The 16,696-nt window shown below is 70.5% G+C and overlaps 1 protein-coding gene across 14 annotated transcripts in view; it reads right to left on the bottom strand.

Moving 5' to 3' along the window:
• Positions 1 to 16,696, bottom strand: part of KCNQ2 (potassium voltage-gated channel subfamily Q member 2) — a 46,302-nt gene that overhangs the window by 12,816 nt on the left and 16,790 nt on the right. For 5 of the 14 annotated variants that reach the window (XM_041733527.1, XM_041733528.1, XM_041733529.1 and 2 more), the window contains exons 6-11: positions 15,434 to 15,544; positions 14,898 to 14,993; positions 11,901 to 11,995; positions 10,809 to 10,838; positions 7,678 to 7,746; positions 5,423 to 5,452 (exon numbers count right to left, since the gene is read on the bottom strand). In XM_041733527.1, the coding sequence (XP_041589461.1) occupies positions 5,423 to 5,452; positions 7,678 to 7,746; positions 10,809 to 10,838; positions 11,901 to 11,995; positions 14,898 to 14,993; positions 15,434 to 15,544 (431 nt within the window). Of the gene's footprint in view, positions 1 to 1,959; positions 2,014 to 2,120; positions 2,211 to 5,422; positions 5,453 to 7,677; positions 7,747 to 10,808; positions 10,839 to 11,900; positions 11,996 to 14,897; positions 14,994 to 15,433; positions 15,545 to 16,696 lie in introns of all 14 variants that reach the window. The other 9 variants (XM_041733522.1, XM_041733520.1, XM_041733521.1 and 6 more) reach the window with 4 other exon arrangements.

Genomic DNA, 16,696 nt, shown 5'->3' with positions numbered 1-16,696 from the left:
CGACCTCGGGTGTGGATCCGCCTCAGGGGGTGGGCAGGCGTCCCCTGCTCGGGACACAGGCCCCAAGCCCATAACCGCGGTGCCCAGAGCAAGGCCAAGAACGGGCAGGTGGGAGCCCAGGGTGGCCCGAGTCCGGGCGTCGTGGTGCCCTCTGCACAGATGACCTCCCTCCCAACGGAGACCAACAGCTGGTCCCGGGAGACGCGAGGAAGCGATGGCCCCGCCAAACCCTGGGGCCCGACCCCACGCAGCTGCCTCGAGGACGGAGCCGCAGGGAGGCCTCGCCGTCCAGCCCCGGGGATGCTCAGGCCGGAGGAGGCCACCGTGTGGATGCCTGAACCTGCGCAGCTCGGCCCGCAGGCGCTCGGCCCCGGCCGCCCCGACCTGCCCCGCGTCCAGGTGCCCGGGCAGCTCCCGCCCCTGTGGGGCCCGAGGGAGGGCCGCCCTAACCCCACAAGCCAAGGACAGAAGCAAACAAACACGAAGGATGGGGCTCTGGCCACCTGCTCGGGGGGAGAGTCCTCGACGAGGCCCCGTGCGTGTCAGGGGCACTTTCCTGGCACCTGTGCTTTGGCGTTGCCGGGACCAGGGGAGCGAGTTCGGGGGCTTCCGGGGCACAGAGCCAAGCTCCAGCCCCTCCTCCCCCACCTGCCTCCCCGCAGCAAACGGGGACGGGGCAACTGGGAGCCCCGGACGGACATGGCCACAGCCGGGTCTGCCCGGCTCAGGGTGAGGGGGCTGCACCCACACGGGACCGCGGACACCCAGGAAAAGTGCAAAGAGGGAAGTGACATTCATGGGATTTGCACACAGCAAGGCTGAGCTTGGCCTGGGCTCCTGGACTGGCCCACGGGCACCTGCGGCCCTTCCGGTGCCCGAGCAGCCTGCCCACAGCCCCTGGCCCAAGGGGCCGCCTGTGGCCGGAAGCACCGTGGACACAAGCTCTGTACAAGCAGGACGGCTTCCGCCGGGGCTGGAAACCTCCGCTCCTGGGGCCGCAAGCCTCCCCCAAGCGCCTACCTCCAGGAACACACAGGCAACGCGGACAGGGTGTGGGGAGGCAGCCTCCAAGCCCTCTCCGGGGCCTCAGAGCATGCACAGATGCAGGTGTCCAAGCATGCCGCTGCCCCGGGCCCCTGGTCCTGCGGCACAGCCCCCATGCCCGCCGCTCGGCCCCACTGCCTCCGGGGCCTGCAGCAACCACATGCACAGGACAGGCGGGCGCAGCTGCCCACACACTGCACCGGTCGGGGAGGGAGGCAGGCGGGAGGGAGACGGTGGGGGGGAGCCCAGAGCAAGCAAGAGGACAGACGCTTCCACACACCCGACAGCAGACAGTGGACGGAGAGAGTGAGGGTGCGGACAGGGAGCCCACGGTGCAAAGGGCCGGGGTGGGGGGACGGCTTTTCCACCGTCCCGTTTCCAGTCCGCCCTAAACCAGGCCTGTGGTGGGAAGGGGGAGCCGAGGGCCCCTGGCTTTCTGGCGTGTCTGGTGTGTCAGGACCACGGGGAGCCCGGCACACACAGGACGGAGCTGCCTCCCGCGGGCGAGGCGGCCGGTTCGGAGGGGCCGACCTCGGGTGCGTAGTAGAGGTGCTAGATTGGCGAGCCCCAGAGAAAAGGCTCAGCGGAGAGCGACAGGACCCCAGAAGCCCCTGGCCGGCCCCCCTCCTGCTTGGAGCAGGGCATCGTTTGGCTTGGGGACAAGAGATGTTGGTGCTGCCACCACCGTCACCGTCACCGTCACCGGGAGGTCGTTTGGAATCACGGGGGGCCTGGTGCTCCGCTGCAAGGGGCCGCGGAGGCCGAGCTGCCAATCAGAATTGGGGCCTGGGGGCCGGGGGGCGCCAGCCTCGCCCTCGCTCATCTAGAACCTCTAATAAGCAGAGTATTTGGAGCGGGAGGGGAGGTGGAGAGCCGTGCAGCAATGGTCGGTCCGTGCGACACGCCCCGCGGTACCTAGAGTGTCCAGGGCAGCATCCACACAGGGACTCTCTGCACGGTCTGCCTTTACTGGAAATGAGGAGAGCAGAGTTAGTCCTGGGCGCACCGGCGGACGGGACGCGACCAGAGGGGCCGGGGCCGGGCGGGCGGGCGGGCGGCACAAAGCACGGGCCCACCCTGAGGCAGCTCGGGGCTCAGGGTCGGCCAGCAGCGCTTGGGTCTGAGCAACGGCAGTGAGGGGGCTGCACAGAAAGTCTTCCGCCGGCCTGGAAAAGAAAACAGTGCCCTATTTTTGGAGAAAAAAAAAAAAAATCCCGTTTTTTTTTCCTCCAAAAATACCTTTTCCTTCCAGAGTCAGAGTTTTGGGCCACGTCTTTTTAAAGATGTATTATTTTTTGCGATATTCATGCCAACAAAAAAATAATACATGGGCAAGACTTTGCAAAGGCTTATTCTAGGTGGACAGGGGTCCGGAAGCACACATCTCGGGGGGGGGGGGACACGTGCACTCTGGCGTCACAGACCGACCACCGAGGCTGCGCCGAGGCCGCCAGCTGCCCGTCCGAGGCCTCGGTGCCCCCGGGAGGCGGCGGCTGCCTCTGCGGGAGGGACGCCGAGGACAGCGCCTCGCGGGCCCCAGTCGACGCGGACCCCCGGGGCGGGCTCATCTGGGGCGGGCGCGAGGCCCACGCTCCCCGGGAACCTGCCCGAAGCCCCGACCGCGGTCTCCGCACGTTTCTGAGCAAAACTGAAAACACACGAGACCCTTCCGCCTTCCTGGGGCCTCCCACCGTCCCCCGCCGTCGCCCTGTGGCCCCGACACGCTGTCTCCTGCAGGCCGAGGACGCAGACGCGCCGACCCCCGCTCACGACACCAGCCCTGGGCAGCGGCGCCCAGCGTCCCCACGCACCGGCCCGGGAGGCGCCCGCACGACCCCTGCGGCCACGTGGGAAGGATACGCTCTGCTGGGCCACCCCCCGTCCAGGGGCCCTTCCTCCCTGCAGGGTCCTCCCCGGGAGGGACCCAGGCTCCGGCTGCGTCGGCAAGCACACTCCCGTGGGGACAAGCGTCCCTGTGACTCGGTATCCCCAGGACCCGCACACCCAGCAGCTCTGGCTCCCCCAGGAGCCCCTCAAGCCGGGGGCACATGCGCCCTCCCGAGGCACACGGCGAGGTCAGCCGCCGTCCCACCGCAGCGGAGGACAGGGACGCGCGTGCCGTCTCCCCCCAGGGCCTCCGGCCTCCCACGGCCCCCACCCCCTGGAGGCTCCGTCCGGGCAGAGAACGATGGGGAGAGGGTCTCCGCTCCAGCCCCCGAGCACCCAGCGCAGACACGCGCCCCGAGGCCCAGCCGCCCGGGGGTGTCCCGGCCGTACAGAGGCAGGACCGCCCGCCCCCCCGGCGCCCGCCTTTGGGGGACCAGGGCCCAGGACGCTCGAACTGCACGGAGGCCCCACGTGGGCCGCACCCCTGTCAGGACAGCGACCCCGAGGCCTGGCTGAGCCCCACGGACACCCCCCTCCGGGTTCCAGGCTGGCCCTGGGTCTTCCTGCCCACAGAAGCCAAGGAGAGCTGCCCCGGCTGTGGGAGCCGCCCCAGATGGCCACGCCCCGGGGGGGTCGGGCAAGGCCGGGGCCCCGGGATCACAGGGGGAAGAGGTGCCCGCGGACACTCACCAAGACCAGACGGGACACACAGGCACTCAGACACAGCACGCTGCTGCCTTCGACGAGGAGGGGCCCACACGGACAAGGGGCAAGCGGCTGGGGACAGGGCCCCCCCAGGCACAGGGGTGAGGGGCAGTGAGAACGGGATGGGGCGGAGGGCAGGTCAGAGACACACCCGGAGCAGCACAGCCCGAGACCCCGCGGCCTGCCCCCGGCCCCGGCCCCGGCCCGGGCACACGGCCTGGGTCTGTCGGCAGCACGGCCGCCGTGGGTCCCGCACGCCCGTCGTGAGCCAGGACCGGGAGGGGCATCACGGCGGCTGAGTGAGGGTCCCGGTGCCCACCCCGTCCACCTGCCCCGACCCGGGGGTGCCAGGCGGGATCCTGGCCTGCAGGTGGCAGGCGGCGGCCTGGCTTTCCCGCCCAGGAGGGGCCCAAGGGGCCGGACGCCCGGGCGCCTCGCAGGCAGGGACCCAAGCCCGGCAGCCCTGGGACCGTCCCGCCACCTCGCGGGCCCCAGAAGTCTCCTGCCTACACCCCGCGCCCCGGCTGCTGAACAGGGCCCGGGGCTGCACAGACGGCACCCTCCCGGCTGACAGGGTGCCTCCCAGGGCAGGGCCTCAGCCCGGGGTCCCCCAGGAGGAGGGCCGGGCCAGGCTGGCCCTCGGGGAAGCCACTGGGTCGCGGGCAGGCAGGGACACACGGACACACGGGGAGGAGACAGAGGAGCGGAGAGCGGGAAGCGGGGAGGGGAGCCACGGAACGTACCGGAGAGCCCGGGGGGGCTCCCGTGTGTCCTCACCTGGAGTCCTGCTTTCAGGGTCAGCCACCTCCTCCCCAAAGACAGACGGACGTGAAAGGGGCCCAAGAAGGGCAGTGACAAGATTAAAGGCACTTGGGGGGGCAGGCAAGAGTGTCCAAATTGGGGGGAGGGCAGGAGAGAGAGAGAGAGAGAGAGGCTGAGACGAGGGTCGCGGGGAGGGGGACAAGACGCCGCATCCGGCCGGGGGGCCTCGGGCGGACGGGCTCAGGGTGTGGCACGCGGCGGGGGCCGAGGACGCGGGGGCAGCCCCGTGGACCCCCCAGGCCGCCCAGCTGGGCACGCGTCTCCCACTCCACCCTGACGGCGAGCGCCCAGCTCTCTGCCCCGCGCCAGCGCGCAGCCTCGCTGAGGGGCGGTCGCCTTGGTTCGGGCCGGAGGCAGGGCCACCGTGCTCGGTTCCAGACACCGGGTGTCCGTGCCGAGGCGCTCGGGGTGCAGGAGCGTGGCCACCCGCACGGGGACGGGGCAGCGCCCAGCCTAACTGCGGCTCCACCAGCGGTGACCGGCTGAGTCGCCCACGGTCCCGAAGGGCGCGGACAGAGGGCAGGTCGGGGGCTGGACTCGCGCTGCGGCCTGGGGACGGGTGCTCGGGGCATCCCGGGCTCAGAGGACCCCGCGCGACACGCACAGGCAGGCGGGGGTCCCTCGGCCGTGAACATGGGGAGGCGGCACGTGGCTGCCAGCCGTGCTCTGCCCCGCGGGGACCCGCAGCGGACCGTCCCGAGCGGGCGGGGGCTCGGGCTCCAGCAGAGAGGGGGGCTGTGCCTGGACGCGTCCTGCCACCGGGCCCCGGAGTGGGGGCCCCTGGCGCCGGGGGGGGGGCGCTGAGCACACAGGGACGTAGGGCCCACGGCGCGGCCGGCGGGCTCCAGACACACAGCTGCACACGCGGGCACGCACAGGCCCCATGACACGCAGTGCACAGACACGGACGGACCGGCTCTGTCCGGCAACGCCCCGGGGCAGCGGGGGGCAAGCGGGCACTGACCTTGGCGAAGGCTCCGGCTGAGGCTCCTTCCTTTAAACAGAAGCGACAAGACTGTTAGCAGCTGGCCCAGCGGGCGGCCCCCACCCCGTGTAGGGCCCGGCGGACCCGTGGCACCCAGCGTGGGCCCCGACCCCTAGACAGCCCGAGGGCCCGGGGGGCAGGCCCTGCTCCGGCCCGGGTTTCAGTGACAATCACCAACACAGGCTACGTTTCAAAGAGGGCGCCGAGTGGCTTCCCCGGGGCGGGCAGCTGCGCCAGGCCTCCCCCCGTGTGGCCTCCCCGCGGGGACGCAAGTGGCCCAGCCCCGGGACCCCGCTCAGCCCGGGGCAGCTGCCCGGCCCACCCGGCTGTGGCCTTGGGACGCCGACTGGCCACGTTCACCCTGAACTGAACAGAGGCTGGTGGTGGGGACGGCCCCCGGCTGACCCCCGGGCCTGCAGGTGACCCCCCCAGGCCCCTCGGGGCGTGTGCCAACCCTTTGTGGAGCCCGTGGCGTGCGGCTGGTGGAGCCCCGTGTGACGGAGGCGGCAGGAAGGGACGCCCAGACCTCCTGCTTGGGGCTGGGGTCCCTGGGGACCGGCCCCAACCCTCCGGGCTCCCCCTTCATGCAGTCCAGGGTCACAGGGTGCAGGACCCCCGCCCTGAGGCTGCATCCTGCCGCCACCCTGGGGCACCCTGGGCCCAGCCTGGGGGCCACAGCCCATCCCTGTGCCTCTCCTGTGACCACGGGGCTGCAGGCTTCTCCCGAGACCAGAAGTTAGAAGCCCAGAGCTGGGGGGCTGGGTGCCCCTGCCTCGCCCCGCCCCAGGGCCCCAGGCTCCAGGGCTTGTGGCCACCTCCCTCCCGTCCCTGCTTCCTCGTCCCGTGCCGGCCCGTTCGTGTCACCGGATCTAGGGCCACCTACTCCAGGCTGACCTCGTCTCAACATCCTCAACTACACCTGCAAGTCCCAGGCACGGTTCCAACGCAAGGACACACCCTGGGGCCACCAGGCCACACAGTACAGTCCGTGCCCTAGAGCTCAGGACTCCTGTGTGCCTCATGCCCCGACACCCAGAGTCTCCACCGTGACAGCATCAGCCCCAACCAAAGCTCAGCGGCTCGGAGGGCCTGGGATCCCCCGGCCTCGGTCATCCCAGCCGCGTGTGATCCTCCCTGGGGTAAAATCCTCCCCAGCTGGGGACCTGTTGCTTCTCGAAAACCAGTGATCTGCCCCCAAAATACAACGGGACAGACACACCATCCGAACAGGGAGAGGTTGGGAGGAGCAAAGGTCAGCTGTACCCAAAGTCACACTCTGGGAAACCGCGTGCGGTGCCAGCGCCTCGGCCACCCCAGGGGCCCTCCGGAGGGATGTGCTCCCCCCTCGCCGCACCCCTACCGCGGCGCCCGTCCCGTCCCCTACAGTCGGGGCTGGCGTCTCCCGGTCAGACGGGGATGCGTCCCCCGTGTCCTTCCTCCAGCAGCACGCTGGGCCCTGACCACCCCCCCAAGGCCACCCCCAGGGCCCCGCTACCAGGCCGGCCGCCCGGTCCCCCCGTGGGAGAGGACCACGGAGCTGGCAGCCGAAGCTGCCATCCCAGAGGCGGGAAGGACCCAGGTTCCCAAAAGGCCTGGGGGGCGCCTCGGTCTCGCCCAGCTCCCGCTCGGCTCTGCCCCTGGTCTCTGCCCCACCACGGGCGGCGCTTTGCTCTCTCAAGGACGCGTACTTGGGTTCAGATGCTAATCCAGGACGATCCAGAATGACCCCGTGTTGAGATCCCTCACTTAGTAACATCCAAGCAGGGGCCTGCTCACGGGGTCCAGCTGCGTCCCTGGACGTACCTCGGCGGGGGCTCCACCCCACTGACTGCTCTCGGGGGCAGCGGCTGGGGGTCGCCCTTGGCCTGGGGGTCCAGGCGGCTGCGCACCCCCCAATCCCTGGGGCCGCCCTCCTGCCCGCACACCGGCTCTGGGCCCCACACTCCAGACTCACAGGCTGTGCGACCACAAGAACCAGCGGGCGTCCGCGCGATGCTCCGGGGCACCAGGCTGGCTCTCCCCCAGCCCCACGTGGCCCCACCCTCTGGGCCCCCCACCCCGCCTCCACCCAGCCACCCTCTGGGGACGGGCGCCTTAGCCGAGGGAGAAGTGGAAAACCACCCAACCGTGGCCTGCAAGCCCGGGCATCCCGTGGCCACCTGCCCCTCGAGGGGATGCCCGGGAGGACAGGGACCCCCGACCCCGAGCGCCAGCCCGGGGGCCCCTCTGCTGACCTGAAGGTGAGCCCAGATTTACTCTTGAGGTTCCGCAGCAGCTCCAGCTGGTTGAGGGGTGGGATCAGTCTGCGGCGAGAAGAGACGCAGTGAGCGCCTGCCCGCCTGGGCCCGGGGACCCGCACCCCTGCTCCCACCAGCGTCCGCGTCACACACGGCGCCTGTGGCGGCAATGCTGGGGGCACGGGTGTGGCCTGTCCCAGGCAGAGGGAGGGGAGAGCTCCCTGGCAGCGGTGGCCCTCTGGGGACCGTCTGTGCCCTCGGGGCTGTGCCTCTCGGGGTCCATGCCCTGGACGCGGGCAGCGACCAGCCTGCCCCGTGGAGGGGCCCAAAAGGGTCCGGGGGACAGGTGGGGGCATGCCCGTGGCCCTCTCTGCAGACCACACGCTCCCCCTTCCCTAACATGGTGTCCCCTGCGTCCTACCCCCGCCTCTCTAACCCCTGAACACCCCCAAGGGGCAAAGAGCACCCCAACATGTTTAAGGTCCCCAATCCCTCTGCAAAGCCGGGGCAGGGCCAGGGCCTAGAGGACTCCCTCGCTGGGCACAGAGGCCCACTCTGGGTGCAGACGAGCTGCCGGGGCCGTGCTCAGATCCTTGGCAAGCCCGCCTGGCTCTGCAGCCCCTCTCCCCGCCCAGGTCACACCCACCCAGGACAACCCCACGCACCCCCCCCCCGCCTCCCCCCCTCCCCGCCCCTGGGCAGCTCCAGGCAGGACCTCCATGGAGGCCGAGCATAACTAAGTCCTCCCCGTGCAGCCTGGACGCCCACCCCCAGCCACAGGACCAGCAGCCCAGGGGCCCCCAGTCTGCTCCCCACATCGGGGGTCAGTTCCCTCCCCCACCCACCCTCTGCCCAAGCCCGAGGTCTCACTGCTTTCTGCCCTCCCCCACTTTGCATCTCATTGTGAGGAAACACCTCTTGCCCCACTCCTTCCTGGCCCAGCCCCCACCGGCTGACACCCCCCTATCATGCTGTGACCCCCCACCCCACTTATGGCATCTGACACTGCTATGACCCCCACTCTGCCCTGTGCCCCCATCCCTCCCTGTGCCATCCTTCCCCGTGACCCCTATTCTGCTCTGTGACCCCCACTCTGCCCTGTGTCCCCCACTCTGCCATGTGACCCCCCACCCCTCCCCGTGACCCCTATTCTGCCCTGTGTCCCCCACTCTGCCATGTGACCCCCCACCCCTCCCCATGATCCCCACTCTGCCCTGTGTCCCCCACTCTGCCATGTGATCCCCAACCCCTCCCTGTGACCCCCACTCTGCCTTGTGACCCCCCCCCCCGTTCCCCTGTGACCCCCACTCAAGCCCTCAGCAGGAGTCCCAAGCGCTCCTTTGAAGCCAGGCTCGAAGACTCCCACCCAGCCTCAGCCCCAACCCTGTCCTCAGCCTCCATCCTTGGGGACCCCTGACCCCCCAGGCCCCTCTGGTGAAGCATCAGTGCCTGAGCCTATACGTGGCGGGAGAGGACATGACCCCTGCACCGGCCCAGCCCTCACCTGCGAGCAGGAGTCTGCGTCTCCTCTCCCTCCACCCACAGGCCCCGCCGGAGGTCACCCAGTGGCTCCCCAGGCCTCTGAAGTGGGGTCACGGCCCCCCTGAATCCATGGCACTGGCAGCGGCCTCCGAGTCTACTGGCTTCGCTCCGGCCCCTCCACCCCCCTCCTTCCCAACCCCAGCGCCCCCGCCCACCGCGGGGCCTGCCCTCACTCACTGCTGCCCGGCCCAGCCCGGCTGCCCGCCCTGCAGCCTCCGCAGAGCCAGGGCCGTCCCCCCCCCCCCCCCCCGGGGCAGCCCAGTCCTAGCAGGTCAGGCGGGCTCACGCCGTGGGCACAGCAGAGGCCCCAGGACTGGACACGGGGACAGAGGTGGCCTCCCCGCTGCCCCTCGACCACCACCCGTGGGCCTGTGGGAGCCCGGACAGCGCCCCCATTCAGCCCACACACACGCAGGTCCAAGTTTAGGGACACGCAGAGGATGTCATGCCTTGAACACACACAGCAGGGGACAGGACACGGACGGGCAGGGCCAGGGCAGGGACGTGCACGCACACACACGTGAGGGCCACACGCAGCCCGTCACTCCAGGGCGGCCGTGGAGGACGAGGGGCAGCGGGCCGGCGGGAGTGGGGGACGTGTCGGGGGCATCCCACAGGAGACGGCAGCGGCCGGTCAGGGTCGGCCGGCTCCGAGGGGACAACTCAGCCACCCAGGCCGGGGTGGGGGTGCGGGTGCTCCACAGACCCCGGGGTCTGGAGAAGACGGGCCGAGGGACGACAGGACGGCACCCCAAGCGCCCGGGCAGCCTGGGGCCCCAAGAGCCCCGGGTCGGCGGACGGGGAGGACACTGCCCGCCTCGTCTTCTGCGCGAGGCCAGGACAGGCAGGGGCTGGGGTGGAGATGCCCGCGGGCACCGGCCCTCCTCCCTGCTGGGAACGGACACTGAGGTCCTAGCCGGCCCCACGGGGCGTCATGGGCCACGAGCTTCCGGGCCCTGCCCCTGCCCGCCTGTGCGTGGACGCGGTCACCCGGCACGGTCCCCCCCGGGCAGGGAAGGGCCCACGGAGGAGCTGCGCCGTGTGCGGGGTACAGTGTCTGGGCGGCTCGGCAGCCCCGCTCCCCTCGGGTGGTGGCTGGGGGTCAGGCGGGAGGGAGAGCCCTGGGGACGCAGCGACTGGGGCAGCACACGCGGACGGCAGGCCCTCGGTCCTCCCGGGTCCGGAGGGCAGAGCCCGAGCAGCGCCAGTGGCGAGCTGCCAGCCGAACGGGGAGCCCCCGGCTGGGGAGGCCGAAGCCCCGTGTCCAGCGGCTCTGTGCCCTGCACACGGGGCTTGTGGGGGGGCAGGGGCGCAGGGCAGGGGCGCGGCTACTGAGACAAGGCAGGAAGCAGGACGCGGGACGGACGACGAGGGAGGACAGAGGATCCAGCCGAGAAAAGCAGCGGACAGGGGAGGGGCGGTCGGAGAGGGAGCCGGGCTCCAGGCAGGGAGGCCGCGGGGAGAGCAGGGCGGTGCCTGTACCCCCAGACCGGGCCCGGGGCCGGGGGCTCGGGGGGCAGCCCCGGACCAGCCCCAGACACAACACAACCACACCGTACACGCTGTCCATCCCATGCATCTCCTACCTGGAGGCCCCGTAGGTTTGAGTTTGCGAGCTTTCAGGGGTTTCCACACACACACAGAGGGAAAAGAACGGAAATTTTAAAAGAACGGGATAAGAAAAAGAAAATGAACCAAATGGTCGAGGAAAGTGGGGGAAACAACAAAACAAAGAAAATTAGCACGAGGGTCAGCCCGGCTCAGGCCCGAGTGGGGCCCAGGACGGGAGCAGGAGCCTTCTGCACTCCCCGAAGCGCGGGGCTCGGAGCCTGCCCGGGGACGGGCGCTGGGGAGGGCGCGGTGTCTACACGGGAGGGGCCGGGGCCGTGGGGACGCTGGACCCTGCCTGCCCTGGCTGACTTGGGGTCCTCGGGGCGATGCTGGCCTGGCTTCGGGGCAGGTAAGGGGCATCCTCGTGCTGGGACCCCAGGGCTCAGCCTCACGCCGCAGGCGAGGGCAGGCCGGCGGGGGCGGGGGGTCCACCCGAGGGTCCCAGCCTGTCTCACCTCAGACCTGTTCTAAGCCAGAGGCCGCACAGACAAAGCCCAGGGGGCCGTACTCTCGCCCTGGGCCGCACCTGCCCTCGGGAAGGGTGGGAAGCACCTGCGGCGGCCCCTGGGCCTCCTGCCGCCGCCGGGCCTGCACCCACTGCTCCCCGGGGCGCCCGCGGGCCCTGTGTGCCCTGTGCTGGCCTGCACCCGGCTGCGGCCCCTCTGCACACGGGGCCTGGCCCTCGGAGGACACAGGGTCGAGGTTACCCTTCCACTTCCAGAGCCCTGGGGCGAGCCCCGCAGGGGCGCCGGGCGGCGGGCGCCGCGAGCTCTCGGGAGGGCCTGTCTCCGCCGCGCTCACACTATGTGACCCACAGCAAGGAAGCTAAGCAAAGGGGTGGATGGAGTGAGAAATAAGAGCCACGAGCTATAAAACAAAAACCAAAATTAATACTGCGAAATAAATCACACACAGGACTCCGTGGAAAGCACACACGTTGTTTAAAAAAAAAAGAAAAGAAAAAAAAATCAATGAAAATAATGAACAACAGAAAAAATGGGTTTCAGAACAAACAGAATGAAGACCAGGCGGTGAGCCGCGCGGCGGGGTCCGGGTGGCGGCGGTACCTGTACATGGGCACCGTCACCGTGCGCTCGTAGTACTGCCACGTGGAGTGCAGGTCCGTGCGGGACAGGTTGGTGGCATAGAACCTCCAGGCCGACTGCAGGGGGAAGCGGGCGAGGGTCAGACGCCTCCCGGAGGGCCCCGCCCCTGCGCGCCCCCCAGCCCCCCGCAGCCCCCGCAGCCCCCGCAGTCCCCGCAGGGTGGGCATGCGCCTCCGCACCCAGCACCCAGCGCCCGGCCTGCAGGGGCCTTTCATCACCAGCCTCACCGGCGCTGGCGGTTGTGAGGTGTCGGGCGGTCATCCCCGACCCTCGGGGCACGACGCACACACAGGGGTGACCCCAGGAGCCGGGAGGGGACGGGGGGACCCTCCAACCCGCCTCAGCCTGGCCTGAGCCTCGTTGCGGCCCCTCCTCATCGTGAGACACACACGACACACCGTCTCCAAGCGTCTGACTCGGGGCACAGGGGCGCCGCCGCCGCCGCCGCCAGCCTTGTCCCCGAGGCCCCGCGCCCGCCCGCGTCCCGCCCTCCGCGTGCCCCCTCGGCAGGCCACACGCCGCTGGCTCAGGCCGTGCACGTCCTAGCGGGGGTCAGTGCGTGGGTCCTTTCCACGATGGAAGGACGTCCGATTGCGCAGAAACACCACAGCCTCCCCCTCCGCCGGGCGGGAGCCCCAACACTGCGGGGCGGTCGCCGGTGTCTGTGGTCTGGACGCGGGTTGCCGGGTGCTCGGGCACCGCCGACCCGGGGGCCCGCCCGTGGCCACAGGCTCCAGCCTCTGCGCCTCCCCGCGTGCTCCCCACGCTGCTCACGGCCCCGATCTCCCCGACCCGGAGCACCTGTCGCTCCGTACGTCTGCGCGACCCCACGCTCCCGGTCCGTCCTCCCGCTCCGCGCGTTAGCTCCTCACCCTCTTCACCGTGTCCCTCGGAGCACGATTTTGATCGTGCTTTTGATTTCGATAAAGTCCCATTTATCTATTTTTCTCTTTTGCTTGGGCTTCGGTCTTGCACCTAAGAGACCAGAGCCGTGCGGATTCGCGCCTGTTGCTTCTAAGAACCCGGCGCTGGCTCTCACTGCGGGTTTCTGGACGCATCTGGACTTCGTTCTGCTGAAGAGTCAAACTCCGGCCTCCTCAGGCCGGACACCCCGCAGCCGGACCCCGGCTGTGGAAGAGCCTGCGCTTTCCCACCTGCGCCTGCGGCACCGCCGCTCGGGGACTGGTTTCCCGGCCCCCATCCGGGCTGCCCGGGCATGGCCCACGTGCTCGCGGCCCCGGCCCCGCTGCCCGGGCTCCTCCACGGCTCCCGCTCTCACGTAGGAACGTGTGCTTTGCCGCGCGATTCCGCCCGTGTCCGCCGTCCCTGGTCATCCCGCTCCCCGTGGACCGGCTCCCACGTGCCCGGACCTCGCATGCGTCCGTCACAGGGCCCGGCCGGTCGGTGCTGAGATGGCCGCAGCCCCCCGCCCTCCGGAGCCCACGGGCCCCGGAAACACGTCCCCGCCCGGGCACTTCAGCCTGTGGCCGCCCCAGGGTCTGAGCGAGTCCCCTGCAGTCGCCGAGGGCCGCACCCGTCCCCCCCCCCCCCCCCCCGCCCCGCCACCGCCGCGCCCCGAGGTCTCGCACAGGCCTCCTGCCACGGGCCGCCTCCGCCACCAGCGCCCCCTCAGGGCTCCTGCTTTCTGGCGAGTTCTTCGCGGCCCCTTCACTCGCCCTTTCCGGGGGTCCAAACGCCGCGCACGGCGGCCCAGTCGGAGCTCCCGTTGGCACCTGCCCGAGGGCCCACAGCTTCCAGACCTCACACGCCCCAACCTGGGGTCACGACGACACACTCCTGCTGTTCCCGACTTCTCTGTCCACCCAGACGCTCCAGCCAAAGCCTGGGGCCTCTTCTCCCCTCCCTCCCCGCTGCTGGGGTCCTGCCCCCACACCCCCCCCCGAGTCACCTCCAACCTCTGGGCCCTGAGGACAGGGCTGGCGATGCCCCCTCCGCCTCCTGCTGCTGTTCAGAGCCTGCCCCGGGCACTGGGTGTGAGGACGCCCACCCTGATGGGCAGGGGCCACTTCTGACGGGACGGCACATAAGGCCAATGAGGTGGACACGGGCCCCAGCACCCCGGCCGCCAGAGGGTCATGGACCCGCAGATGCTTCCAGGGCATGGAGGGCCCACAGCCTCCTCTGGGCTACCCCCGCCCCCCGCCTCTCCCTCTCCAGGATGGGAAATCGCCCCCGGGCGCAGGACCCCCGTGCGGCAGGACCCCCGTGCTCCCCCACCAGCCTCCGACCCAGGCATGGCCCTCCGTCCAGCAGGCCCACGGAGAAACATGCCCCGGGACCGCTCGGCACAAGGCCCGGGACTCCCACTCGGTGTCCAGCCGCAGGGAACACGCGCACGGCCGCACACCGACCACCGAGTCGTGACGGGAAAGGCGCCGAGGACCCTTCTGGGAGAAGCAGGACGCGGGCACGCGGGGAGCGGGTGGCTCGGAGGGCGGGAGAGCAGGGCAGGGCCACGCGTCTCCCTGGGCGACCTCCGCCCCGTGTACACGCACGGGCCTGCAGGGCCTCCTTGCTCGTCGGCACTTACACACCGTGGCCCTTGGGAGTTCTTGCGGTGACAGGTAAACACGTCCGCACACCCACAGAGGCCGACGTGCCCACGGGCAACGCCATCCTCGAAGGGCCGTGTCCAGCCAGCTCCCCAGCTTCGGGGAGGGCCCCCCGGGCAGCCTGGGGCTCAGGCCCACTCCCAGGACAGCCGAGGACGTGCTGCCGACTGCGACCCTGGCGGGGGTCTTGTGCAGCTCAGGCCACACGGCACCCCCGCCCCCGGGTCCCGCTGGCTCTCGGCACCCCGAGCCCCCCGCCACGCCCGCCACGCCCCTGCAGAGGAGCAGGAGCTGTGGCCCACCCACGCAGGGGACGCGCTGGGGCCGGGGGCTCTCTGCTCCCCACAGGCCGGGAACCCCCTGCTCCCCGGCCCGCGGGGCTCACCTGGATCAGGCCGGCCGCCGGGTTCCGCCTCTTCTCAAAGTGCTTCTGCCGATGCTGCTCTTGGACTTTCAGAGCGAAGCCAGACCCCAAGATGCCCTGCAAGTCATCAGAGTCCCATGCGGCCGCGGCCACAGCCCTCCCCCGCCTCACGCCCGAGCCACCCGCAGACCACGCTGCGGCAAACACTCAGATTCAGAGCCTCTGGCTTCCAGAAGCGCAGCGGCAACGACCCAGGACACCCCCGCCCAGAGAGGACCCTCCTCCCTGCTCATCTCTAAGGAGGCAAGTGCAGGCCCCGGCTCTTGGCAAGCGGCCACTGCCACCGGGGACAGCAGGGTCGCCCCCCCCACACCAGCTACAGGTGGCAGTTGACACAGCCGTCGCCCCTCTGCAAGGGTCCCCTGTGACCTCTCACGGGCTCCAGGTCAGCACACAGCACTGCCCTTGGTCACAAGGGCCCTGCTGGCCAATCTCAGGGCTGCGAGGACCCACAGTGAGCGACAGATGGGGACCCAGGAGTCACAGGCAGGACTTACCGCGGGAAGAGCAAAGAAGGAGACGCCAATGAGGGTGAAGGTGGCGGCCAGGAGCCTCCCGTTCCAGGTCTGGGGGTACTTGTCCCCATAACCAATGGTCGTCAGGGTGATCTGTGGGGCACCAAGGCCGGTCACTGAGCCGGGCCTGGCCGTGACCACCGTGGAGGCCCATGACCCTGACCTGGACACTCTTCCTCAGCCCCCAGGGGCCTGGCACAGGGCAGGCTGGGCAGGCACAGAGGCCACCCCTCCGTCACCGCCCACACGAGGCCCAGTGAGGTCTGCATCTCAGCCTTCACCTCTGTGACACCCCTGCAACGTGTGAAACCCTCCAGATCCCGCCTCTTCCTCTACATTCCAGGGCAGCTCACACTGGCCAGAGCAGGCGCCCAGGGGGAGGGAGCAGAGAGGAGAGGGTGGGGGGAGGGAGCAGGGAGGAGCAGGAGCAGGGAGGAGGGAGGGGAGGGAGCAGGAAGGAGAGGGCAGGGGAGGGGATCAGGGGGATGGGGGAGGGAGGGAGCAGGGAGGAGATGGGGGAGGGAGCAGGGGGAAGGAGATGGAAAGGAGACAGGAGAGAGGAGAGAGGGAGCAGAGAGGAGGGAGGAGCAGAGGGGAGAGTGTGAAGGAGGGTGTGGGGATCGAGGACGGAGGGGGGCAGGGAGGGAGAGGGAGGAGGAAGAGGGGAGGGAGGGAAGGGGAGGAGGAAGAGGGGCGGGGGAGCAGGGGGGAGGGGCAGGGAGGACGGGGAGCAGTGGGGAGAGAGCACAAAGGGGAGTGCGCGGGGAGGGGGAGTGGGGAGGGAGGGGAGGGAGCCGGGGGAGGGCAGCTCTGGGCGCTGGGGCGGGGTCGGTGCTGGACGGGTGGTGCTGAGCAGGAGCCAGGGGGAGAGATGGGGCGGGCGGGGGCCTCGGGAGGGCGACACACCCAGGCCCCAGGAGTGGGAAGGTGCGCAGGGGTGCGGCTGGAGGGTGAGCTGCCCCAGCGCCGCGGGGAGAGGGGCCCTGGGCACCCAGGAGGGCCCGCTGCCGGCGGGGCGAGCTCCAGGTGGCCCCCAGACCGTGGATGGGGCGGGCCCCTCCCAGAGCCACGCACCCCTGGAGGCCACGCCCGGCCACACTGGATAAATCACGGCCCGCGCCCCTAGAAGCGGGCAGCATCCGCACTACGGCCTGCACAGAAAGTTCTAGAAAGGCGCGGGTGGGGAGGAAGGGCCGCCAGCAGCGGGCGCGGCCGCAGGGGCATCCGCTCCTCACACAAAACCTC

This window comes from Vulpes lagopus, chromosome 18, assembly GCF_018345385.1.
Source record: "Vulpes lagopus strain Blue_001 chromosome 18, ASM1834538v1, whole genome shotgun sequence".
NCBI lineage: Eukaryota > Metazoa > Chordata > Mammalia > Carnivora > Canidae > Vulpes > Vulpes lagopus.
This window is presented reverse-complemented; position numbering and strand designations above follow the sequence as displayed.